Here is a 25812-nt window from a genome sequence, read left to right on the forward strand (position 1 = left end):
TGTGTGTGTGTGTGTGTGTGTGTGTGTGTGTGCGCGCGTCACTGTTTGTCGTTTGTACGTCAGCTTGTGTTTGTTGGTTTTATGAACACACGTCTGTGTGTGTGTGTGTTTGGTTGTGGTAGAGATGTAAAGAAGAGGAAGATCATCTAAAACAAGGGAATTTTAGGGAGTGAGAGCATTATAGATTATAGGTAATTACTGAATTCTGGTGTTTTAGCCACATTCGTTGCTAACATTATCATAAAAACCAGCACGTAGCCATGAAATCTCCATAATAAGTGCTATGAGAGGCTGTTTTTGAGGTTTTGGCCTCTTAATTCCAGTGAAGTATCTTCTTCATGTGACAGGATACGAAGACATTTTAGTCTTCCATCTTTGTGGCAGCAGTTTGTGGAAGGCCGCGCTGTTGCAGCCTGACTGTGCACAAAGCGAGGTCCATGAAGATGGTTCGCTGTAAAGACTCCACTCTTATGGAAAGAGTTCCCAGGAGAGTGGCAGCTGTTGGGGGGGGGGGACTCCATATTAATCTCATGGTTCAGAACGGGATGTCCAAGCTCATATAGGTGTGAAGGTCAGGTGTCCACTGACTTTTGGCCATTATCCTGATGATTGTGAATGAGCTATATGCTGTTGACACTATGAGGTCGTGGTTCCTGACTTCACATTGATGCAGACCCCTATTTGATCAGACGTAGTCTCAGGAACCCCCGTCTGATAAGAGTTATTACATAATGTCTGTACTGTAGATTAACAGTGAAGAGATGAAGAGTCAATCTTATATATCCTCTCTTCTAGTCAGTGGAATAATAGTGAAATTACCCCCCGGGGGGAGGCCCCAGACCCCAGGGTGAGAACAGTTTAGAGTGCATATATTGTCCTACTCACATACAGTGTAGTAGTGGAGGTTAAATGTGGTGCACTAGGTAGCAAATAGGGAGTGTTTGTCAGCTAAACTCACTCCTAAGTTAACTAAAGCGGCCCAATAGTAAATAGAATTTGAATAATTTGTCTTATAAAATGTACAAATACATTATAATTTCTGTTCTGTAACAGTTTGATTAAATAATTAGTCATTTAGTAGATTGATTTTATTGGTTTGAGCATCTCAAATGTGAGGATTTGTTGCTTTTTCTGTTTCATATGCAGGAATTGTAAATTAAATATCTGTTTTTTCAGACATTCATTGATCTTTATGACTAAAATGTGCATGTTGTGAGCTGTCCTGAAAACCTGAGTGAGTGTGTGTGTGTGAAAATAGAAGTGGGAGTTTCTCTTCCTCGTGGTATTCAGTCATTGGTCAGCCAGTTATGTGAGTGTGGGGTGAACGGGGATCTCCAGGACACCTGATGGAAACACTGGGTGGAAGGTTACAGCTGCATGTTAGCGGAGAAGTGGGGGGGAGATCCCACTTCCCATCCCAAATTGGATCCACACCACCCTCCCCTTCCTCTGGGTATCCCCTCACACTGACTCACATACTTGTTTGCCTGTCCCAGTCCAAGTCATTCGCTGCCTCAGTGTTGCTCCAGACAGGCTTCTCAGTTCACTTAGTGATGACACACTGCGCGCCGGAGGCCAAGCCGGCGTGTGTGAGCGCCGTAGCCGGCCTCATCAGGGCGCTGAGGACTCGGCTGAAGGCGCTCAGACGTCTCCTGCTGCTCGCCGGGACGGACGGCAGCCGCCACAGATCGCCAAAGACGTTTGATGCTGGCTGCTGGGAGCAAGCGGGGAAAAACAGGGGTGCAGTTTTAGGCTGTTGTGGACCAGCACACTCCTGTATGTCTGTGAGTAGTCCTGAATGTGAGGGGGGGCTTTAGTGCGTCTGCTCAGGTTAGGTCTCAGGCATATTATTGGTCAGACAATGACTGAGGAGACTGAATATGTATGTTTGTTGACTTACAGACATTCAAAATACTCAACGTACTAACTGATGATGAGTTTCTGTTTTATCTGAGCTGTCAGAAGACATCTGTCACCTTTTGAGTTTGGATAAATGTCAGTGGTGTGAATGGCGGATACATAGTGATGACTTTTTCGTGCTAGTTCTGGCGTCAGATCAGGAAGTAGCAAAGAGGATCTCAGCTCGGCCGAGTGGAAGGTGTTTATGTTTGTGAGATCAGCTGATGGTGTGCTGCTATTTCAGAAACCAGATGGCACACAGACAGAAATCTGCCCTTTTTCTTTAACGTGAAATTTTTAATATTTACTCTGAAAAACTGTGGACTGCAAAGGGATCATAGAAGAAAAGTGCAGCACAGTGACAACACATTCACCAATATGATAGATAAACTCCCTCACAAACATTTGTCTGTGTGTGTGTGTGTGTGTGTGTGGGGGGGGGAATCATGTTACCACTACCCTCATCCTCTCTAAGACTGACGTGTCCTAAGATATCCACCGTTGAACAGAAGCATCATTATAAAGAGGTATTCTTTATACTGTAGTTCTGCAGAGATTCCCTGGCAGGTTTAAAGATCTATTTAGTGTCTGTTGCTGTTGTATCCTGACATTGAGGGACTTTTATTGTTTCCTCTGCTGAATATGGTCATGTCATGTGACTTACCTCTCTACATTGATCATTACTTATCCATGCTGATCATGTGACTACTTGCCAACAGGTGGCTTAAACGCGTATGAGTGATTTTTAACCACTACCCTCCGATTTCTTTCCTCTTCAACAGTTCTGATCATTCCCATTGATTGTGAATCAAACTGCAATCACAACATCTGTCTGAATAATCTCAATAAGTCTTTTTAACCACATGCTGCAGCTGTAGTCGGTATTGATACAGCAGCACCATCAGCTCCTCTGCTGTTTGTCTGTAGGCTCACTGTATTACAAACGCTGCCTCTCGCTGCCGCTCCTCATAAGTTCTTCACAATAATAAAATCTCCCTGCAGCCGGACACACGCACCGCCTGGTTTCCACCAGAGGTTTTAGAAACGTGTGCAGAGTTTATGTTAATTTGATATGATGGCTGTAATGTGTCCGTTGGGGAGGTCTGCCGCTGTGTGCAGAACAGTGTAACAACATCATACTGATTCACTCGACTCATGAGGCCTCTTAATTAGATCTGATGGTGGACAGATGATGTGCAGTGTTGCAGGGCTGCTGTGCTGCGTCCTCTCCAGCTGTGTTACCGAGGGCTCAGTGGAAACCTCTTAACCCCACTGTTTGTTTTAGTAACTCATCTAATCAGTGCAGATATCAGGGCGAACACTTCCAGAGAAAGACTGCTACATATTTTACGATGGCGTGTCCTGACCGACCTGCTCTTATCGCCACAGATCACACTTCACAAACACAAACTTGGCAGCAAAGACAAAGAAAGCGAACAGCGATCACAAGGAGAGTCTCAAGCTGTCTAATTAGTTTACAACCCGTTGGCTCGATGAAATAAAGCTAATTTATTTAAAACTATAAATGAACAGCAGGTTTATCATCTCGTCCAGCAGCTCTGCTAAGATCGCTGTGGATGACTATCTGACAGCAGTTTACCTGGTTTGTTCAGCTCCAGGACCTGATGATGGTGACTTGATCTTAAAGTTAAAGGGCTGTTCCACCAGTTTTGCACACAAGAAAAACTGTTTCACAGGTTTCTTCTTTGACAGTTGCTGATAAGTTGCATTAGGATCCAGCATTTTTTGAGCTTGACTTGATTTTGCAATACTAAATTGCTGCAGTTCCCCTTTTTAAATTAAACTGCGTAGAGAACAGAACCTGTGAAAGTAACATGTAAAAAAGGAACCTTTCAAAACTTTGCTGCTTTCATTAGTTTATAATAGAGCAGAAACAATTAATCAATTGACAGAAAAATAGGATTTGCTGCTTTTTTTTGTCTTTTATATTATTGTAAACTGAATATTCAGTCAGTTGGACAAAGAATAATCAAGAAAATAATCAGCTAATTAATGAATAATGAAAATAATGTTTGTTGTAGCCCTAGTTGGCTAAACAAGTTCACCTCAGAGGTTCATTTGATAGCTGTTCTTGAGCTTTTGACCAGTCATTATCAGTCAGTAGATGGAGTTTCCCAGTTGTGATGAAAGTTATGAAAACTTCTCGTCCACGTTGGCTTAAAAGTTTTATTCCTGTAAAAGAAAACAGCAGCGAACACGGACGAGAAGTCCTCAAAGTCCTCGGGGAAAAAATGGAAATTTGAGTCTGTACAGTTCCCTGACAGACCGGCCGAACTCCATCTCCATGAAACTGATACGATCGAAAGCTCCAGAACAAGCTACTAAAGGTGTCAGCTGCTGTTTCCAAGATCGGGAATAAACTGAGAAGCTCAATTTCCTTTCGACTTTACGCACCAGGTGACCAACGTCTGCTGACCAGCCCAAAGCTCATAACCAGGATTCAGGATGACAGCTTTTAGAGCCACACAGCTTAAATTTACCACCAGTGGCATTGTGCTTGTTTCCGTGTGTGTGTGTGTGTGTGTGTGTGTGTGTGTGTGTGTGTGTGTGTGTGTGTGTGTGTGTGTGTGTGTGTGTGAGTGTGTGAGACAGAAATGTTCTTAAATAGTCAGCGGAAGAGTCGAGCTGGAAGCTGTGAATGTGTTTGTGTGTTTCTATGCACGGTTGAGATGGAAATAAACGATAACAGGGACAATGACAGGTTAGAGAGGCAGGTAAAGTGTGTGTGTGTGTGTGTGTGTGTGTGTGTGTGTGTGTGTGTGTGTGTGTGGGCGCATGCAGGTGTGCATATGTATGAATATTTTGTGTGTGTGTGTGATGGGAGCACAGGTGCAGGGTTTGCAGTTTTAATCCTGTGATTAAGAGGTGCTACATGAGCATCCTGTCGCTTCGGCTCTGATCCTCCATCTGTGTTCTGACTCACACACACACACACACACACACACACACACACACACACACACACACACACACACACACACACACACACACACACACACACACACACACTTGAAATGTCAACATTCCTAAACTCCTCATATTTTCAGACTCTATTTTCAGCCACTGACGGCGTCCAAACTCTGTTTTTGTTGTTCTGTCAGGTGTTTGTGGCTCTGAGCGGCGAGCTGCGTCCGGTGGCTCCGTTACATACGGCGGTGTGGTGTTCTGCACTCGGCGCCGGTGACATGCAGTTTAAATCTCATGTTTGTGTGCGTGTGGCTGAGAGTGGAGGGTACATTTTTGTCTCTGTAGTTTGGTAATACAGTCGCTGGTTTTCAGCTCTGAAAGTTGCAAAAGAATAAATTTTGAAAGCTTACAGTGAGAAATATTAACATTTTAATTTAACTAAACTTGGCTTGTTGCTTAAATGTAAAGTTTTTTTTAGCACAAACAGGCGGACAGGAACCTTGTCTCAACAACATGCAGTCTAAAGTTTGATTTAATCAGCAACTATCTGATCAGAGACTAATTAAACAAGATTACAGACCGTTTTAAATACTCTACACTAAGAAAACATTTTACTTCTGCACCAGCTGATTTCCTGTGACTTTATACTTCACTATATACTATATACTTTAAATCCACTATATCTATCTGAGAACTGTCATAAGTAGTTATATTTCAGATGAAAATGTTCAATGAACTTGATGAAATGGGATGCATCTTGCAGATTAAACTACTCATCAGCTACAACATTAAAACACTGAGTGTGCTGTATGATAACTCCGTACTTTTATTGTAGTAACATTTTAAAGGCTTGACTTTTAGTTTAATCCGTATACGTCCACCCCTGCACACATGTGGCTGCACACACTCCTGCTGCAGTCTGACCTTCTCCCATGAGGAAGATGCAGATGGAATGAGGAAGATAGAGGAGGAGAGAGAGGTGCAAACCAGAGAGGAGAGGTGAGAACGGTTCAAACAAAGATAGAAAAGGCGAGGAGGCATGAGGGAACGAGGGAGGAGAAGGAGGGAGGGAGGCGAGGATTCCTCTGAGGGAGAGAGAGAGAGGTAGACACAGGCTAAGAGAGAGGGAGAGAGAGGAAGAAGTGTTAGGGACGAGCAGAAGCCGGCGCCGGCTCCATCCTGTAGCCTGGCAGTCGATGCACGGGAGCATGTTAGCGCCACAGAGCCTCATCCGCAGTCGGGACTACAGGACCCATAATGCACTGGGACACCCGGCAGCCAACAGGTCACCCACCTGGGAACTACAGGTACGGAGGGAGGAGGGAGCGAAGCCGTGGAAGTGAGAGGAAGGCGAGAAAAAAAAAAAAAAAAAAAAGCCAGAAAGAGAAACAGGATGGAGCGCAGAGCAGAGAGGATGATGGGAAGGGCGAGGGAGAGTGGCGGGGAGGAAATGTAGTCTGGATGCGTTCACCTGTTTACTGCATCAATATCCTGAGTACACAAAGAAGAGCGGGCTGGCTTTAGAAAGAGTTTGAAGGAGGGGATGGTGTCAGTGGGTACAAACAGACTCACACAGTATGGCATCATTAGTCACTCTGCTACAGCGGGAAGCAGGTACCGAGGGTGGCTCCATGACAACTGTGTGTGTGTGTGTGTGTGTGTGTGTGTGTGTGTGTGTGTGTGTGTGTGTGTGTGTGTGTGTGTGTGTGTGTGTGTGTGTGTGTGTGAGATCTCCCACCGAGCGGATGACGAACATTCGGGAACCCTGCTCAACCTGTTGTGTGTGATTCACTGAGATGTGAAGAAGCCTGGACTCAAAGGAAAATATGCTCACACGCTGATAACGTCGCTCTCTTTGGATGTTGTAGTTTACTTTTGGATTGCTTTATTGACTGCATTTCCCAGAATGCCTTTCAAGAAAAAAGAGAGAGAGAGAGAGAGAACGGAGAACATGCCTGAGTTTGCTCCAGTCAGCTGTTTGTGTGTTTTTGTAGTGTTGCAGTGAGAAGCTGTGGTAGTTTAGGAATAGGTGTGGCTCACTGCATTGCATTCTGGTCTTTTGAGGCTAAACCAGCTATCATATGAAAGTTTAAATGTGGCGAAATGTTTGTGGACGCCCGAGTTCTTACTTTTATCTACTATTTGATCTGTTCTTCCTGGTTCGGGTTGGACGTCTTCGTTCCAATGAATCCTGATCAGCAACCTGATGATCGGCAGGATGGGAAAGCAGACAGGCAGAATCAGTGATTTAGGGAAACTTGGAAAACTCAGCATTGTTACTGTAAACATATCTGTAAAGTAAAAGTCCTTTATATCTATATATCATAATAAATATTTAGCTATTAGGGGCCTCGCTTAGTAAATGAAACAACCTCCACAACTGGATCAGTGGATCGAGTCCAGGTGTCCACATAGTCTCAGTAGAGTTATTTAAAGTACTTTAATTCAGCCTTCAGGGTCATGTGATTTTTTTATTTGTGTCATTAGTTTTTTCTAGACAGATATTTCCAATACATAGATTGCGTCACGCTTCCTGTTTTCACTGCTGTTTCCTGTTTTGGATTTTTGGTGCAAAGTGAAACAGTGAATGTGAACGATGAGCTCAGATTCTGTCTTTACATCCACATGAAGCTTCTGAAGGCTCGTTCACTGTCCCGAGAGCAGAGACGTCTACGTTTGGACAGGCGCACGTTAGATATATGTGAATCTGTATTTTATATCAGTATTTATCACCTAATCTGCTGATTATTTTCTTGATTTGATCTACAAAATGCCCGTCACAAGGTCCTGTAGTCTAAAGGACGAGAACTAGAACAATAACTATAAATATAAAGAGCAACTTAATGGACAATATTGTAATTTAAGGCTTCAAATCGCACATAAAATCTGTCACTTTACCTGAGACATACTCAGTTTCTGAACATTAGTTACTGATCATGTTGATGGACAGCAGAGAGATTAATTCTCCCACCTCCTCTCGTCTTTGTGAACCTATAACCTTCTGGTTTGTTTCACAGCGTGGGTGCTCGTATCGTTTCAGTTATCGTTATAATCATTGTTCTTATCGTGGTGATGTCTACAAATGTCTTCTGATACACTTTATTGTCATTTAAGACAAAGAGAAGCAGCAGTGAATAAGAAACTTCAGCACGTTGACGCAAACATCCGATACAAACCTGATATTGCTTTAAAGCAGCACTTTGTCCATAATCTCCAATAATGGTCTAATATAGTGGTTCTCCGACACATTTTACCAGTTATTAACAACCAGAAACTAATAAATAGGTCAACAAAATAGCATTTTTTGTCATTTTATGGAAAAATAATAACCAGTGGTCCAACAGTTGGCAAACTTCTGTCTCAAAGTGTAAATAATATCTCCAAACAGGGGAAGGGAAGTCGGGGTCGAATTTCACCAAGAAAAGTTACCGGACAATAAGCATTATTGATTTATTTTAAAGAGTGTGAATCCCAGACCGTATTAATGACACTGTTGTGTGTGTGTGTGTGTGTGTGTGTGTGTGTGTGTGTGTGTGTGTGTTACAGGATGACGTGCCAATCAAGGAGATCAACATCACTAACCATGTGAAAGAGGGATCAGAGAAGGCCGACCCACGACAGTTCGAGCTCCGCAAGGTCCTGGGACAAGGCTCCTTCGGCAAGGTACGTGTGTGTGTGTGTGTGTGTGTGTGTGTGTGTGTGTGTGTGTGTGTGTGTGTAGTGGTGTGCACAGGGGGGGTCGCCAATTGTTGAAAAACACGTGCTAAAGTGCCCTCTTGGGAGCCGCCCCTGCCCTTCAAAAAGTCTGTGCACGCCACTGTCTGTGTGTGTGTGTGTGTGTGCGTGTGTGTGTGTTTGTATACCTGTCAGTGCTTGCAGGTGAGTGGGCTTAAGTGTGTGCATAAGAGTGGGTTTCATTTCCACTCAAATCCCCGTAATGTTTCCCTTGTGCCAGTGTTTGAGAGCCCGTTGCCACGGAGACGGCAGTGCTGAGGGCCCTTCACACTACCGCTCGGTATCATCGTCTTTATGAATGAACAATTAGCCTCCCGCTTGAGGTGTGTGTGTGTGTGTGTGTGTGTGTGTGTGTGTGTGTGTGTGTGTGTGTGTGTTTCTGTTGAAGTTAATCTACATAAGTATGACCTAGAAAAATGGGCTAACCCAAACAAACTCTTAGAGAGCACACACACACACACACACACACACACACACACACACACACAGAGTACATGTAATAAACACTACATTCAGCAGACACACACACACACACACACACACACACACACACACACACACACACACAGTACACATGTATTACATTAATCAGGGTTCGCACACATCCTGGAAAACCTGGAAGTTTAGACACAAGTTAGATTACAATGACCAGATATCCTGGGAATAATCTGTTGTCCTGGAACAATTTGAATTGTAATTTAGTCATTTATCTTCTGGAAAGTAAAAAAAAATAATATAGCAATGAACACTTTCACTTTCTAGAAGATGAATTTTCTGTAAAATAAGATTTAAATTAAGTCAATGTTACTGTTAAAGGCAAACTGTAGTGAACTACACTCGTCTGGGGTGAGCACAGCCATGAAAGTGGGCTAACACCTACTTCTAATGAACCTGAGACACTTCATCGTGAATCCTGCATCATTACAAAAGGAGAAATAAAACTGGACTTTAATGTGTCGATACTGTACCTTCTGGTAAATTATATGACCGTGAGAAAGCAAGTGCTGAAGCTCCTGGAAAAAGATTTATCATTAAATTGACTTGATTTTTCCCTCCATGTGTGTTTAGGTGTTTCTGGTGAGGAAGATCACAGGGCCAGACGCCGGTCAGCTGTACGCCATGAAAGTCCTGAAGAAAGCTACACTGAAAGGTACAAAGTCGAGAGAGAGACGGAGGTGTTAGAGCGAGTGCCTCGTGTACAAAGGGCCGAGTCCTTCCTGCAGCAGTCCGAGGTTCAAATGCAAAAAATATCTAAAAAAAATAAACTTTCTTTGACATGAAGTTTGGCCATCAGGTAGAGCATGGATGAGAAAGAGGAATAGATAAAAACAGCTCTTTCTGATTCTTATTTTCAGGTGATTAAACACTAATGAAAACACCCCTGTGGTTAGATCCTCCTCAATGTGACACACTGGACCTTTTAAAATGGTCACAGACTACAAGACTGATGGTTTTGTTGTTAAATTGTGTTAAAGTTGAGTTGAAGGTCTTTGTGGATGAAGTCATTTATACTTTACAGGACGTAAAGTGGATTTTTTCCCTCGTATGCTCAGTTGTTGTCGCCCAAAATGGAATTTCACACCTTAACGTGAGACCCGACAGAGATCCACAGAGCTAAAGAGGTGTAAGGGGGGAGAGGAGGAGAAATATATGTTCAAATCAAGTCATACACCATCTGCTGGTGGAAAAAAAATACAGCATGCTCCTTTTATTTTTTGTGCTTCTCCCTCTCCTGTCATCGTTTATTACTTTCCCCTTTTTCTCTCTTGTTGTTTAAACTTCTTGTTGCTGATTTTCCGCCTCTCTCTCTCTCTCTCTCTCTCTCTCTCTCTCTCTCTCTCCGGGATTCAATTACTCATCCACTGCCGTCTGGGAGTCTCTCCACCCAAAATAGAAACCAAATAAGGGAGGCTGTTTTATTTTGGCTTTTCACTGAGTGTCTTATCTGGTGATTTATGTGTTTCTCTCTCTCTCTCTCTGTGTGTGTGTGTGTGTGTGTGTGTGTGTGTGTGTGTGTGTGTGTGTGTGTTTCCAGTGCGTGACCGGGTCAGGACAAAGATGGAGAGAGACATCCTGGTGGAGGTCAACCATCCCTTCATCGTCAAACTGCACTACGGTGAGTCAGCCAATAACAGACCTCCGTGATGAGTCACCAGCGCCGCACCGGCCAATCAGAACTCGTTGCTCCTCTTTTAGCCGAGCGGGCAGACCATCAACGTTTCAGATCACATCTCAACTCCTTCTCTGCTTCCTCCCTCAGCGTTTCAGACGGAGGGGAAGCTCTACCTGATCCTGGACTTCCTCAGAGGAGGAGATCTATTCACTCGTCTCTCTAAGGAGGTAACTCCTCTTCATCAGTGGTTTCACTCCAGTTGTGCTTCAGTAACACAGTTCCCAAGACAGTCTGAAAGATCTCGATGTCTGAGAGGCAAACTGGAGAATATAAAACAGGAAACTCAGCTAAATCTAATTAATAATAAATAGGATATTAATCAGGAATTTATTCTCTAATGAGAAGATGTTCTGATGTGGCACAGCTCTTCTTCAGTAAACATCTACAAACAGGCAAGATTTAAAAGAGCTGAGAGTTGTTCCAGATATGTGGAGCATAAAAACTGAGCTCTGGGGGACAGTAAGCAGACCTGGATCACTGTACTGGACCGATGTGGTCTCTCCTGGTCTCTCTCTCTCTCTCTCTCTCTCTCAGTGAATGCACAGACATTTAGAGGAAAAGATGGAGACGCAGTAAAGTAACACAGCACAGACACAGAACAACAAACTAACTGGAGAAAGCAGAGACAGATCGTTAGCTGAGGGAGTTTTTAGTTAATAGTTTCCCAAAATCACATTTTACTGGATAAATTTGATTAATTAAAACATTTGTAAGTAAGTTTTATGACAAAAACTATGACAAACTTTAAAAACTAGACTGAAATGTTATTTTATCTGGTGTGTTTCCACTAAACTTGAAATAAGATAGAAGTTAAAAGAACCTCTGATTAGAGAAGTGAATAACTCAGAGTTGTGAATCTTAGATCATAAATTAGTCTTATTAATCCTGATAGACGTGAGTATATAATGAGTTTGTATATTGTAGTTTTATATATATATATATATATATATATATATATATATATAATATGTTTAGTCACAAGACAATGACTAAAACTTAAATCAATGTTTTATATGAAGAAAAAAAGAGGAGTTTTGAGTATAAATACTCTTTATTTTTTGCCGCATACCAAACGATAGCAGTACAATTATGTGTCAAATACATTTATTTTTATCTTGCTTATTATCAAAGAGCTTTAGCAGCATTCTGCAGGATTTCTTTACTTTACATTCAAAGATGCCAGAGCACAGTGACGTTATTGTCCCACCATCGTGACTAACAAGTAAATTAATGTAGTGTAGAAGTAATAAAGGTTCCTCAAACGTCTCTCAGTTGCAGAGTTTGTCAGATGTTATTACACATTTCAGCTTTAAAGCTTCTTGGATTAATTGGATGTGGATTTTATTTTAATGCAAATATTAATGAGCTGTGAAAACTGTGTGTGTGCGTGTCTGTGTTGTAGGTAATGTTCACAGAGGAGGATGTGAAGTTTTACCTGGCAGAGCTCGCGTTGGCCCTCGATCACCTTCACAGCCTGGGCATCATTTACAGAGACCTCAAGCCAGAGAAGTATGCGCGCGCGCGCACACACACACACACACACGCACACACACACACACACACACACTACAGACATTATTTCCTTCAGAATATTAAAAAAAATCAATTTCTGTTATTTCAGCATCCTGCTGGATGAGGAGGGACACATCAAGCTGACCGGTGCGTAATATTACACCTATTCTGTGTATGTGTGTGTTTCTGTGTATATATGTGTGTATGTGTGTGTGTATGTGTGTGTTTTCATCTGGACTGCTGCGTGACATTGAAACGAGACATAACTACACAAACTACTTGTGTGAGTCTTTTACACGTTTACTCGTTTACATGTGTTCTTTATTTTATTCATTTCATGTTAATTTTTACGTCTGTAGCACCATAGCTAACAGAAACATTACACACACAGTACACACACACAGTACACAGACACACACAGTACACAGACACACACAGTACACACACACACAGTACACAGACACACACAGTACACAGACACACATACACAGTACACACACACACAGTACACAGACACACACACAGTACACAGGTAGAAGTACCTGTGTGAGACTCCATTATGTGGCCTTTGTCTCAAGCTGCTGTAAAGTCTGATAAGCCTTTTATCACCTGTGTGTGTTCAGACTTTGGCCTCAGTAAGGAGTCGATAGACCACGAGAACAAGGCCTACTCCTTCTGTGGGACGGTGGAGTACATGGCTCCGGAGGTGGTGAACAGGCGAGGACACACGCACAGCGCCGACTGGTGGTCGTACGGCGTGCTGATGGTGAGAGGAGGCGGTTTGTTTATGTGGTCACACTGCGCCACGTCGCTCCCTGCTGTTAAATAATCGCAGTTAGGAACAAGGCTGATAATTGGATCCGATATTCAGCACGCAGCTGCCTCTCTCCGTCTATAGTCACCACTCTGTAGTCTCGCCACAACACTGATCTGATCACAAGGTTAAACGCTGGTAGACGGGGAGCTCATTTAGATTCCTTTATGCTGCTGGGAAGATTAATCTATAATGATACATCATCATTTATTACACACTAAGTACTCCCACAAAAACAGAAGCTGCTACTCTCACAACACGATACGAAGGGATGGCGTTCTTGAGTCTGCGCTTCATCAATCGACCACAGCGACAAAATTGTGTGACGTTACGTAAACTCTCGTCAGTCGAGCAGGCGTGCAGAGGAGAGGCAACATCTAAAACATGGAACATCTGAGCTGTTAGAACTGTAACGGTGTTATTAAATACTATTATCAGTATTCGATATCCCTAATCGCTGTTGGTGATAGCTTGACTATTTAGAAATGCTCTGTTTGTGCAGGACGTCCGGTGACCATCGGCAGTGTTAACACTTCACATTTTATCATCAGCTCAACTCAATTGAATCCTCGATTGAGGTGGAACCAACATAAAGTAGTAGAGTCGAGTCAAGCTGTACGATGCGGTGGAAAAGCGGAATTTAATGGAACAAATAAAGTCACTCGTCGTCTGAAAATGTACGTTGTGACGGCTGAATGTCACACTACAAACGTTTGTAATATGAAACATTATTTATTGTAAAAACAGACAGCGTTATTCATGTTTCTGACACCTCTGTCAAAGTTCACACTTCATTGTCTTCACGGTTTCATCTCACACTCGAGTCTTCACATCTGCCTCTGCCACCTCCGCTCACTGGAGGATTAGATTCATGCAGATGATGTCTTAATTAAAATGTGTAACGGCTTCACTCGCCAACACTTTGAAGAATTGTTTCCATATGTTGGTTTTCGAGACAGCGTGAACTCCTTTAGTTTTAGTTTGGGTCTGGAGCCTGAAAACAATCGGCTCAGTTAATCTAAACTCTGATGATAGTTCTTCCACATGCTGCAGTAGCCGGTGCGCTGACCACTGAGCTGTGGCGACTTCCTGTGGACGATGTGCGATATCAGGTCCTCGCAGGTCCAGTGCTCGTCACACACTGTGCAGATGAATGTTTGTATACACAGCGGCAGTCACGTTATCAGAATTTGATCCTAAATTTCTGCCCCCAGTGTCGAAATCCAAAGCTGACCAAAACATTTCACCGCATTAATCTCCCGGTTTACAACTGTCATCGTGGTCAGTTTGACATCACACAGCGTGAGGCGGCCTTCAGGAGGAGACAGTGTGCAGGGGGACTTTCAATTCAGTTCAGCTTTATTTGTATAGCAGCAAAACAGAGGTGAACTCAGATCTTTGTATGCAGGGTGCGAGCTACAGGTTGCTCTTAATAAGACACAAGCTCCCTCTGAATTACTGACAATATGCTACACGCATTTCTGTTTCTTCATCATCGTGGATCATGTGTAAATTTATGCTGTTATTGATGTATGAGTCATGCATTAAGGTTGATTCATCACTGATTCACTTTAATAAAGTTTCTTGCCGTCACCATACTCACTTTAACTTTCAGAATAAAACAAACTTTGGTGAGTAAGTGAGTGAGTGGGCCCCATCCAAGACCCAGAGTATAGTTTGCACACTGCTTGTCTGTATCACAGTTAAAGGTCCAGTGTGTAGGACTTACTCATTTCACCCCCCGCTTCCAAGCGTGAAGGAGAAACTACGGTGGCTGCAAAACGCTTGCAAAAACACGAATGTCCCTGTTTAGAGTCAGTGTTTGGTTCTCTAGAAACACAGAAATGTCCCATTCTAAGGGAACAAGAACACAACTAATCTTATTATACACTAAAGAAAACATACCTAGACTGTTATACTCCATTCCTGCCAATAGCTCCTCATAAATGTTACACACTGGACCTTTAATATAGCAACAAAACAACAAGAAACAACAAGTTCTGACCGTGGACATGTTCTGTTCTTCCTCTCAGTTTGAGATGCTGACGGGAACGCTGCCGTTTCAAGGCAAAGACCGGAAAGAGACGATGACCATGATCCTCAAGTAAGACACTTTATACTGTCGGTGCGCTCCTATCCAATCACCACCTAACAGCTTTTATTACAGCTCACTGTACATCCGAGAAGAGACGGAGGGAGAGACAGTACGAGAGAGACACTGTGAGACTCCCCTCCATCCCTGCAGCCCACAAGGGAAAGTGGAAGGATTTATTTTAGAGGAGATAAAGTGCAGCACTCAGGAGGAAGATGAGGAAGAGGAGCAAAGATAAGAGCAATGGGACTCGAGTGCTCTGATAGCCATTTATAACAGTGAGGGAGGGAGACGGTGAGAGAAGATTAGGTTGGAGGGAGAAAGGGAGGGGTGAGAGGTGAAAGAGAGAATGATGCCGGAGAAAAGAAAAACAATCCAGAGGAAGTATTAACCCATCCTGTTTCCTCCGTCGTCTCGCTTTCATTCTCAGTCCGTCTGTAGAGAAATGCTGAGTGGACTCTGCAGATTGCTGAGTGTGTTTCCTGTGTGTGTGTGTGTGTGTGTGTGTGTGTGTGTGTGTGTGTGTGTGTGTGGCATATTGTCGTCTAGTCTTTCAGATACTTTCAGTTTGGATATACAATATGGACGGTTGATAACACCGCAGTTATTCTGTCTGCTTTATAAAAAACATTTATATAGCAACGCTCTTTTTTTCGCAGGGCCAAGTTGGGAATGCCGCAGTTTTTGAGTTCGGAAGCTCAAAGTCTCCTCAGGAACCTTTTCAAACGCAACCCCGGCAACAGATTAGGTAATAACCTTCAGAGCAAAGCAGTAAAAGAGGAGCAAATGATTGTCCTTTCCCACGCCCAGATGTGCTGTATCTCCAGTGTCTGCAGCCGCCATGATGGAAACATCCACACGTTGTCCACAAAATGTGTTAAATATAGTCAATTAAGCTGCACTTGAGTGGAGCATAAATCAACATGCACTACTTATTTGCAGAAGAGTCAGTATGAGTCAGATGGGAAGTACCCAAATCTCCTCCAAACAGAGATCAGAAACCGTAATATTGAGCCGCTTCCATCCTGCAGTGAGTCTAGCTTTGTGTTTTATTTGGCTTTTATTTTCAGTTTAGTTTCCAAAGAATTTTTATTGTTTAAAAATGTTTCTTATTAGTTTCAGTATTAGTTGTATTTGGCGGTATTTGTCAGAATAGACATTACAATACAAACACATTGACTCACAGTCAGTCTCAATAAACAAACCTCAAACAGCAAGTACACAGTTCGGGTCAATTGGTTTCCAAATGATTATACTTATAGTTAAACCTACCAAACTGTAGATCAATCAGCAACTGAAAATAGTCCCCAACAAAAGCCCAATTTCCTCCTGTTTGTTTGATAATTAACAATAAAACTCTATATTTGTGAGGTCTTCAGTATCAGAGGGGATCAGTGATGTTGTGTTTATTTGTAGGAGCGGGACCAGACGGCGTGGAGGAGATCAAGAGGCATCACTTCTTCAACACCATCGACTGGAACGTCAGTGTCTCATTTAATGAACTTTGAATACAATATTAACGTTGCTTTCTTTGTCTGTACGTCGCTGCCAGAGGTTTCTAACGTTTCCTTCTTCCCCCGTAGAAACTCTTCCGCAGAGAGATCCCCCCTCCCTTCAAACCGGCTGCAGGACGACCTGATGACACTTTCTATTTCGATCCAGAGTTCACAGCTAAAACACCCAGAGGTACCGACTGCCACTCCTCCTCCTCCTCCTCCTCCTCCTCTTCACACACCACGTAGTTGAACTACATTGTGAATAAAAATGTGATTTATTTGAGCGGCGAGGTTCAACAGCTGCTTGTGTTTGTGTCTCAGACTCTCCGGGGGTTCCTCCCAGTGCCAACGCCCATCAGCTGTTCAGAGGATTCAGTTTTGTGGCCATAACAGAAGAGGACACACAACCACTACCCAGTACTATTGTTCAGGTACATACACTTACATACTATAATTTAACATGATTTATAGGGTGAAACCTCCTGTTAGCTGCAATAAAATGCAGTGACGTTTTCTGTAGCCATGATTTCCAACGATCACCATGCCAGTTAGGTCAAAATAAACCATAAATTCACAGTTAGATGTGGAAATATTCATGACAAAGGGCAGAAATGTAAGCTAACATTTATCTTTGGGGAGAAATCTGCCCGTCAGAATCCATTAAAAGTGTTTGTTTCTCCCACTGACAGACTCAGATTGTTATTCTAATTGTCTTAAAACGTAATGGAAAGGATCCCTACAGAGACAGACCTTTAGTTTAACCAGATAATAGCCGTAATATCACTATCGCTCACCAGACTCCAGAGACAAAAAGCGGTCATTTTACCTCGTACATTAGCAACACAGACAGAGGGAGTGTGACACCATGACTCCACTATATCTTTACATAGCAAATATTAAATATTAATAAACATATTGACATTTTAAATCTCATATATACCAAAGAGCTTTAAGGAATGTACCTGAGATACCGGGTGAGAACCAGATGTGAAGGTGAAGCCATATTTTCTGAACAGATGAAAGGGAGTGCCAGTGATTTAGGAGTTTTTCTGTAATGCACACATTTACAAGAGAAAAGGCTTCAAGGACGAGGACTAAGTGGTCGCGCCGGCAAATGTACGTCTGGTAAACTTCCTCAACTTTAATGGACAGCTGTGCACAGACGCCACTGGTGGAGCAGTGTCGGAGGCAAAGGGCGGAGAGCTCACTGCGTACCCATAAAAGGTGGCGTCTGCTCCCTCTGCAAGGCATTCACACTATTATGTACTATTAAGTATTATGGGAAAAAGGAGAGACATTACAACCAGAAACACCAGATAAATCCAGATTATATCCCTGCTGAATATCTCAGTAAAAAACTGTTCTACCTTCAGTAAAGAGCAGTGAGATGCATCTTGATCCCTCATTCAATAAGTATTATTAAGTAATTAAGTATTATTAGTAATGTTTGTGTCGACATTTGTGTCTTTTCACGTAGCAGCTGCACAGAAGCACGTCCCAGTTCTCAGACGCCTATGAGATCAAAGAGGACATCGGCGTCGGGTCCTACTCCATCTGTAAGCGCTGCCTACACAAAGGAACCGGCATGGAGTACGCAGTCAAGGTAAAACATCTGCGGTCTGCGGCGGGACGTCTGCGGTCAGCTTCTCCTGCTCTGTGGTCACCGTTTGTCCCTGTTACAGATCATCAACAAGGCCAAGAGAGACCCGACGGAGGAGGTGGAGATCCTGCTGAGATACGGACAACATCCCAACATCATCACCCTGAAGGATGTGAGTGACTTTAAACAGCGTTCCCTCCTTTCAGCCGTCAATAATACTGAATAAAACGGCTTCAAAGGGGAAATCCACTCTCTACTCTGAAACTTAAATGAATCTGGTGGATTTGTCTGTGTAGCTGCTGGACAAAACAATAATCTCCCTGCTTTGATGCTAATGGTTTCAATTTGGTTTCAGTTTTCTGTGACTCACTGATAATTAGAGTTAAAAATACCGTGTTGCTGCTGGGTGAAGATGCCCTCACTTGAATCACTTCCAGTAACTCTAAAGACAATTATATTCTGCATTCATGTTTCTGCTGTTAGAGATGACTCAGCGCTTTGTCTGAAGATTATAAATAAAGGGTTTGTTAGGTATATTATGTACATAATAAACTAGTTTTAGTTTAGTTCTCTTATCTCTACAGACTTTCAGATCTGTTGCATCCATAAATAATGTTTTATTTACCAGTGATGGAAGTAATACCCAGAATCAGCAGATCTGAAGCTGTTACATTGGTGACGATTGTGCGACTAAATAAAGCGTTGTTTGTGTTATTTTCCTGTGGTAGGTGTACGACGACGGCCGGTCGGTGTTCTTGGTGACGGAGCTGATGAAAGGAGGCGAGCTGTTGGACAAAATCCTCCGACAGAAGTTTTTCTCCGAGAGAGAAGCCAGCGCTGTCCTCTACACCATCACCAAGACTGTGGAGTACCTGCACGTACAGGGGGTGCGTTAGGGTCGCTAAAGCTTCCCGGGGGGGGCGAGGTCCTTGATGGGTCATTGTAGAATAAAGTACAGGAAACACAAGAACAGGATTTCGGTTGAGCAGACCTGTATAAGTCTTTAAACTTGAGCCTCTTCTGTTGTGGTTGCAGGTGGTGCACAGAGACCTGAAACCCAGTAACATCCTCTACGTGGACGAGAGCGGGAACGCCGAGTCCATCAGGATCTGCGACTTCGGTTTCGCCAAACAGCTGAGAGCAGAGAACGGCCTGCTCATGACTCCGTGTTACACCGCCAACTTTGTGGCACCCGAGGTACGGCGTCTTCTCCGTGTTCGGGGTTCAGGTCCGGCACTGTCTGTCTCTTCTGTCTCTGTGTGTCTCAGAATAAGAGGAGGTTTGGTTTGTGATACTGAGATGTTATGTTGTGCATCAGTCACGTGTTTGTGGTTTCTAACTTGACTCTTTGAAAGTGTTATTTGAGTGTTTTTTCCTACAGTGGCCCTAAGGCGTCAACACTCACTCAGAAAAACACATGCAAATATAGAAACACACTGAAAATACTGAAAACTAAATACTGCACTGATCAACCCTCAGGGAGAGGAATCATAACAACACAACCAAACAGAAAACTGAATCAAATACAGAAACACAAACAAACAAATACAGAAAGAGAAACAAACAAATACAGAAACATTGTAAGAAGCACTGATGACAATAGAAACTGTTTCCAGGGGACATTAAAAAGTGTTGAACGAATGCTGCTTGTGTTGTCATATTGTTGTTTCCTGTTACTGTTTCTGTTTGTCGGAGTCTGCGATTGTCTTTATTTATCATCAACTAAAGAATAAAATAAACCAATTATATCCAGTAAACAGTAAACAGCTGGCGAGCATTAGTGTAAGCATGAAAGACACAAACAGAAACATTTGTTTCAGCAGCGTGAGAGAGGAAGCAGAACAGGTGTTAAATAAATGTGATCTGAAACAGTTTGCTCACATGGAACTGATGATGTCTGTCCGACAGGTGTTGAAGAAGCAGGGTTATGATGCAGCCTGTGACATCTGGAGTCTGGGAGTCCTGCTCTACACAATGCTAACAGGGTGGGTGTCTTCTGTCTTCACTCATTCTTATTTCTGTATATGAATACTTTCTCCATCTCACTCTCTCCTGCCCTTCATCCATCTCCAGTTTCACTCCCTTCGCTAACGGACCGGAGGACACACCGGAGGAGATTCTGGCTCGCATCGGCAGCGGGAAGTTCTCGCTCACTGGAGGATACTGGAACTCTGTCTCTGCTGAGGCTAAGGTGTGGACTTTCATATTAAGATCTATCGTTTATTTTCCGTTGTTTGTTTGTTTGCAAATCACACTTTTTAGTTTACGGTAATATTTTCAGCATGCAGGCGGGAAAATGTAGTAAACAAACAAACATGGAGGAGAGTGAAGTGACGCAGAACGGGGTAACAGGGAGACGGAGCTCCTAAAAGTCACGAGTCATTGCCTAAATAATTATACTATAATAAGTTCTCTAAAACATTTTAATGTCAGTTCAATAAACCACATTTTATATTCAATATTCCCATTTTTCAATGCAGTCGTTAACTGCCCTCAAACCTCTGGAAAAGAGTGCAGTTGCCTCCCGTCACCGAGAACGAACAACTGTAACTGTACGTCCTGTAAAAGACGCAGTTCAATGTGACTACAGTGCAACGTTAGTGTTAGTGCATGATGACAAATATTTACAAGTGCTTTTGAGTGAGAAGGTTGTGCTGTGTTGTACTGATCAGGAGTTACTTGGCTGAATTATTCAGTATTTCAAAGGTTATGTGTTCATATTTTATATTTAGTTTAATTGAAAATGTGCACAAAGCTTTTAAATAGGAGTAAAAATAGTCAAATATGGGTAAGAATCTTACATTTTGGATATATAATTGGACATTGGTAATTAGAAAAGTTGTATTATTATATTTAATTTATATAGATACTGAACCGTTGTGAAGGAGTTGAAGATGTAGATATTAATTTAATGACGTCTTTCCCTCCTCTCTTTCCTTCTTTCACTGTATATGTTTTTTCACTCACGTGTGACCTCTGACCCTCCCTCAGGACCTGGTGTCCAAGATGCTGCACGTCGACCCCCACCGGCGGCTGACGGCGGGTCAGGTCCTCCGACACCCGTGGGTGACGCACAGAGACCAGCTGCCCAAATACACCCTGAACAGACAGGACGCGCCGCACCTGGTCAAGGTGACTGGAACACGCTCAGACTCTCTGTGGTGGATCTTATCTGCTCTCCCGAACCTCTCAGTCCCGTCTGCTTACAAAACACATGAATCAGAAAAAAAAACCACACATCGGTTGTCACGGAAACGACACATTTTGCATTTGCGTGCCGCTGACAGAGAGCCAGTTCACACCAGGCACCAAATCCTGCGTGCAAATGAAAAATGATTTGATAATGAAAGCGTGCAGACGAGTGTGAAGACGGAGAATAATTTGTGCTGCAGATTTCTGCCTCAGCCGCTCGTCTGGTTGTTCTCTTCTCTTTCTTAGTGCTGCACACTTTACTCACACTGATATCTAAAAGGTTTACACTAAAGTCAGCTGCTACAGTTAAAGTCTTCCAGTGGTCTCACGACCTTCATTTGACTCCACTTTACTCTCCGCTCTTTATTCTTTTAAAGCTTTTACATTACAACGGGGTCATTTCATCTCTGGCTCAATAAAAGACTTTAAATTGTTTGTTTTATATTAAAAAATGGTGTCAATCAATCAATCAATCAATCAATAGTTTCAGCCCTCTGACTCTCTCTGTGCCCCCCCTCCAGGGTGCGATGGCTGCCACCTACTCGGCCCTGAACAGGAACGTCCCCCCGGTCCTGGAGCCGGTGGGCTGCTCCACTCTGGCGCAGCGGAGGGGGATGAAGAAGATCACCTCCACCGCTCTGTGACCTTTGACCCCGCCCCGCCGCCCCACACTCCCCCTTCAACTCTGACCTCGATCTGACCTCCGCCGGACCCCCTTCCCTTCCCTCCCCTCTCTCTCTCTCTGATCCAGTCCGGTGGGACAGACTACTGATGGACCCAGGAACCGCTAACGCCAAATAGGAACGGCCGAGACCGCCCCCCCCCGCCCTGCCCCGCCCTCCCTGCACCTCAATGGACTCTTCTGATTGGATTTCGCGGCTGGCTGTCGACAGCCGGACTGAGCTGTGATGAAAACCTGTCGACTCTTCCCCCGCCACTGGAGGCCGAGTCCTCCTGTGGCGTCTTTGCTTCGGACAATCAGCGCCGGCTCGTAGACCCGGAGACCGAGTGTGCGTCAGGAAAAGAAAAGTACTGTATTTATTTACTTAAAACGGGGAAATCTGAACATAGGAACATGGTAATCTAATGTATGCATTTAAAGAGCTAGGATCATTGTAGTTATACTGTCGTTATGGTTCTGCGTAGCTGTAGATCCGATATTTAAACCTCAAGTAGCCTCTGAGATGACGGCGTCTGCAGAAAAAGGAAAGAAGGTGTTCAAAGCAGCCTCGGGCCTCAAAATGTTGCTGTTTGCTTTCGAGATTTACCTTCAGTACTACAGAAACCCAGACGTAGGAGAGATAACAGAAGCATTTACTCAAACTTAACTTCTGACTTGATGTTTTTGGGATCAAGAAAAAGTCTCTCAGGAGCCTGATTTAGTACATGTCACACTTCCAGGATCCAGTATTTTACCTTTCAGGTGCGAAACAGAACAAAAAGGAAATTGGTTCGTCTCAGCCTGCAGAATATTCAAAGTGTCCAACGGTTCATCTAGAAAAACTCAAAGGACAAGACTGGCAGTATCCTTTATTTCTCTTCTTGTCAACAAATCCCATGAAAGCCCAGCGATCAGTGTCAGTACTCTGTGTGTGTGTGTGTGTGTGTGTGTGTGTGTGTGTGTGTGTGTGTGTGTGTGTGTGTGTGTGTGTGTGTGTGTGTGTGTGTGTGTGTGTGTGTGTGTGTGTGTGTGTGTGTGTAACAACGGAGGAATAAGATATATCAGGCTTTGCTACACACACACACACACACACACACTGTTGATTCTGAGCTTTTGGTGGGATTTGTTGAGGGTTAGAGTCCAGAGAGCGGTTTCTCTCTCACCTGTTCGCTCTCATTGGAATAATGTGAGCACATAAAGGAAGCAGAGTCTGCCTTTATGCTGTATTTGTTTGTTTTTAAAGCTGCACAAGGCAACGTTGCATTTAAACGGCGCCCCCTGGTGTCTGTAACACGATGCAAAGTGATGGCTGTGAGTCAGTTCTCCTCTGGACAGACTGCGCTCTTACATCTGAATCTCATTTTACTCTCTAATCTGGCACTTGTGTGACACTGTATCACTTTATTGCACTTTACACACCGCTGGGTAGCTCGGTCCATAATAATACATCCTAATTTATTCACCTGAAGAAGACGAAGGTAGTGGAGTAAAAAGTGGTACAAGCGCCTCAGACTTGTGCTGAACTGTCGTGAATAAAAGTACTTAGTTACCTTCCATGTAAAGCATCTTTCAGGCTGATACGACACTAATTTAGTCGTGTTTGTATGTAGAACTCTTGCCTTGTGCAGCTTTAAGACGTGTCAGTAAATCTAAAGTACAAAAGCAGCTTTAACTCGAGGAGACGGGTGACATTTGCACAACAAGAGAACCCCACAAAACCCACAAAACAAACAGCAGGATGTTGTGTTTACCTGGAAACAAGGTGACCTGGTTACCTAACAGGCTGCCAGAGGACAGATTACCCTCTGAGAGCAGCAAAAACATAAAGGCGAGAGAGCTTCCTGCTTCCACAAAGAAGACTTGAACCCGGATCAGCCTCCGACCTTCTTCTGTACGAGCCGACTGATCATCTCCGTATGTGCAGCAGACAGGAGCTGAACTGTAAATATATATACGAGCAACTCAGGTTTCTATGAATCAAGACAATGCATTTTTATATGTCCAGCAGGAGAGAATATATGTACATAATAAGCACACAGATGTGAGCGAGGGGGAGGCGAGCAGGACACGAGGAGGCAGAAGAGTTAATACTCCACAACCTGATCCATCCACGGGTGTTTCTTTCACCCCCGTCCTTCACTGACGTTTGTTGTGTTTAAAGGCGTCACTTCTACCACAAAGACGTGTTAATGTCTGTGATGAAGAGGAATTCTTCTGTCAGCAAAAACCTTTAAAAACTCAAAGTGTAGCAGAAACACTCTCCTGGGTACGGCTGCAACCATCGCTGTTGTATCCGGGCCTCGACCTGTGAGTATGTACGCCATCCTGGAGGCTCATCAGTGAAGGAACTACTTCATAGGAGTGATTGATTATTGAATTATTGGGCACTTATTGTCAAAATCAAATCAGCAGACGGTTGAGGCATCTTTTACTTTCCCGTACAAGAATGTATAAATACTCCACTACCAGTAAAATACATTTATCATCAGTTAAATGTACTTAAAGTATCAAAAGTAAAAGGTAGTTAATCAGCATTTTACTGCTGGTTTTAAGTGGGAGGGGTCTTGAAGATGATTTATGGGGAAGAAAATAAGAAAAGATGAAGTTCTGCTTTTGTTAAATTTACTGTTTAAATGAAACTGTGTGAGGAGGTTAGAGGTTATTTTATGAGCTCATCATTTGTTTATTTCATATAAAAATATTTCAGAAGTAACTCCAGTTGTCAGATAGATGTAATAAACTACGTTCATTTAACACTCAGTTACTTTTTACATCAGAAATCAACGATAAGATATCTATGGTATCTAAAATTAAATTCACATTGATGAGCTACATTAAAATATTATTATGGTATTTGTTAGAGATCAAAACAGAATAATATAATATTCTAACACTCTGCATAATGAGGACTTTTCTTTTAAGAACATTTTACTGATAATACATCTGTACTTTTATTTTGAATTTACTTGAATGGAGTATTTCGACTTCTTTTTACACATTTGGAATTCATTTGAACATGGTGTCTATTTTACTTACAACTGAAACTAAATTAACTTTTTTTTTATAGTTTGGGTGAAAGAAATCAGTCAGTTTTAAAGTAATCTCTTCGGAAATGTGTCGATCTCGTAGAACCGCACTGAGCTGTGAGATACGTCCTCCAACAAAGCCCTGATCCCAGAGTTCAGTGTTCAGTGGATCTCATCAATAACGCTCTGTACCTGTGTGTGCCTCCTCTCACCTGAAGACAATCAGCAAGCACAAAAAAACCCCAAAAAATCCTGCATCTGTTAACCTTCATACTGTAAATGTTTATGTGAAAGATTGAAACTGCTTCCTCCCTGTGCTCTTCTGAATGTCCGTCAACATAAAGGGATAAAACTCTCCTGCTCTGAGACTGAACTCACAGATTCTCTTTGTTTTATAAATAATATGAAATATATAAATGTTGATCTTCGCCTCGTCTATCGATGTACAGCTCTGGGATAAAGGAATGTAAAAGGAATGATTTTTTTTCTGTAATTATGAACAGGGGTATAGCTTTCTTCTTCTCTCTCCATCTTCCTCCTCCTCCTCCTCCTCCTCCTCCTTCTCTTTTAGACGCATTCAGCCCTGCTGCTACGCCAGCTCTCTGTTTTTGTACCTGCAGTGAGAGTTGGACTTTCTATTAAAATAAAAAGGATAATCAGCTAATAAACGTGTAATTGACTCTG

The 25812-nt window shown here is 42.9% G+C and overlaps 1 protein-coding gene across 4 annotated transcripts in view; it reads left to right on the top strand.

The window, feature by feature from the left end:
* LOC127359498 (ribosomal protein S6 kinase alpha-3) overlaps positions 1-25796 on the top strand; it is a 50863-nt gene extending 25067 nt beyond the window's left edge. Inside the window, exons 1-21 of one of the 4 annotated variants that reach the window (XM_051393395.1) lie at positions 6004-6134; positions 8374-8490; positions 9631-9712; positions 10598-10678; positions 10823-10902; positions 12138-12244; positions 12357-12394; positions 12871-13013; positions 15095-15165; positions 15813-15901; positions 16570-16634; positions 16737-16839; positions 16971-17080; positions 18127-18252; positions 18332-18421; positions 18978-19136; positions 19285-19446; positions 20158-20234; positions 20323-20440; positions 21241-21381; positions 21963-25796. In XM_051393395.1, the coding sequence (XP_051249355.1) occupies positions 6024-6134; positions 8374-8490; positions 9631-9712; positions 10598-10678; positions 10823-10902; positions 12138-12244; positions 12357-12394; positions 12871-13013; positions 15095-15165; positions 15813-15901; positions 16570-16634; positions 16737-16839; positions 16971-17080; positions 18127-18252; positions 18332-18421; positions 18978-19136; positions 19285-19446; positions 20158-20234; positions 20323-20440; positions 21241-21381; positions 21963-22085 (2193 nt within the window). In that variant the 5' untranslated portion in view covers positions 6004-6023 and the 3' untranslated portion in view covers positions 22086-25796. Of the gene's footprint in view, positions 1-6003; positions 6135-6256; positions 6442-8373; positions 8491-9630; positions 9713-10597; positions 10679-10822; positions 10903-12137; positions 12245-12356; positions 12395-12870; positions 13014-15094; positions 15166-15812; positions 15902-16569; positions 16635-16736; positions 16840-16970; positions 17081-18126; positions 18253-18331; positions 18422-18977; positions 19137-19284; positions 19447-20157; positions 20235-20322; positions 20441-21240; positions 21382-21962 lie in introns of those variants that run through there. The other 3 variants (XM_051393396.1, XM_051393393.1, XM_051393394.1) reach the window with 3 other exon arrangements.
* The last annotated feature ends 16 nt before the right edge of the window (positions 25797-25812 follow it).

Source organism: Dicentrarchus labrax, unplaced genomic scaffold, assembly GCF_905237075.1.
Source record: "Dicentrarchus labrax unplaced genomic scaffold, dlabrax2021, whole genome shotgun sequence".
In the NCBI taxonomy this organism is placed as follows: Eukaryota; Metazoa; Chordata; class Actinopteri; family Moronidae; genus Dicentrarchus; species Dicentrarchus labrax.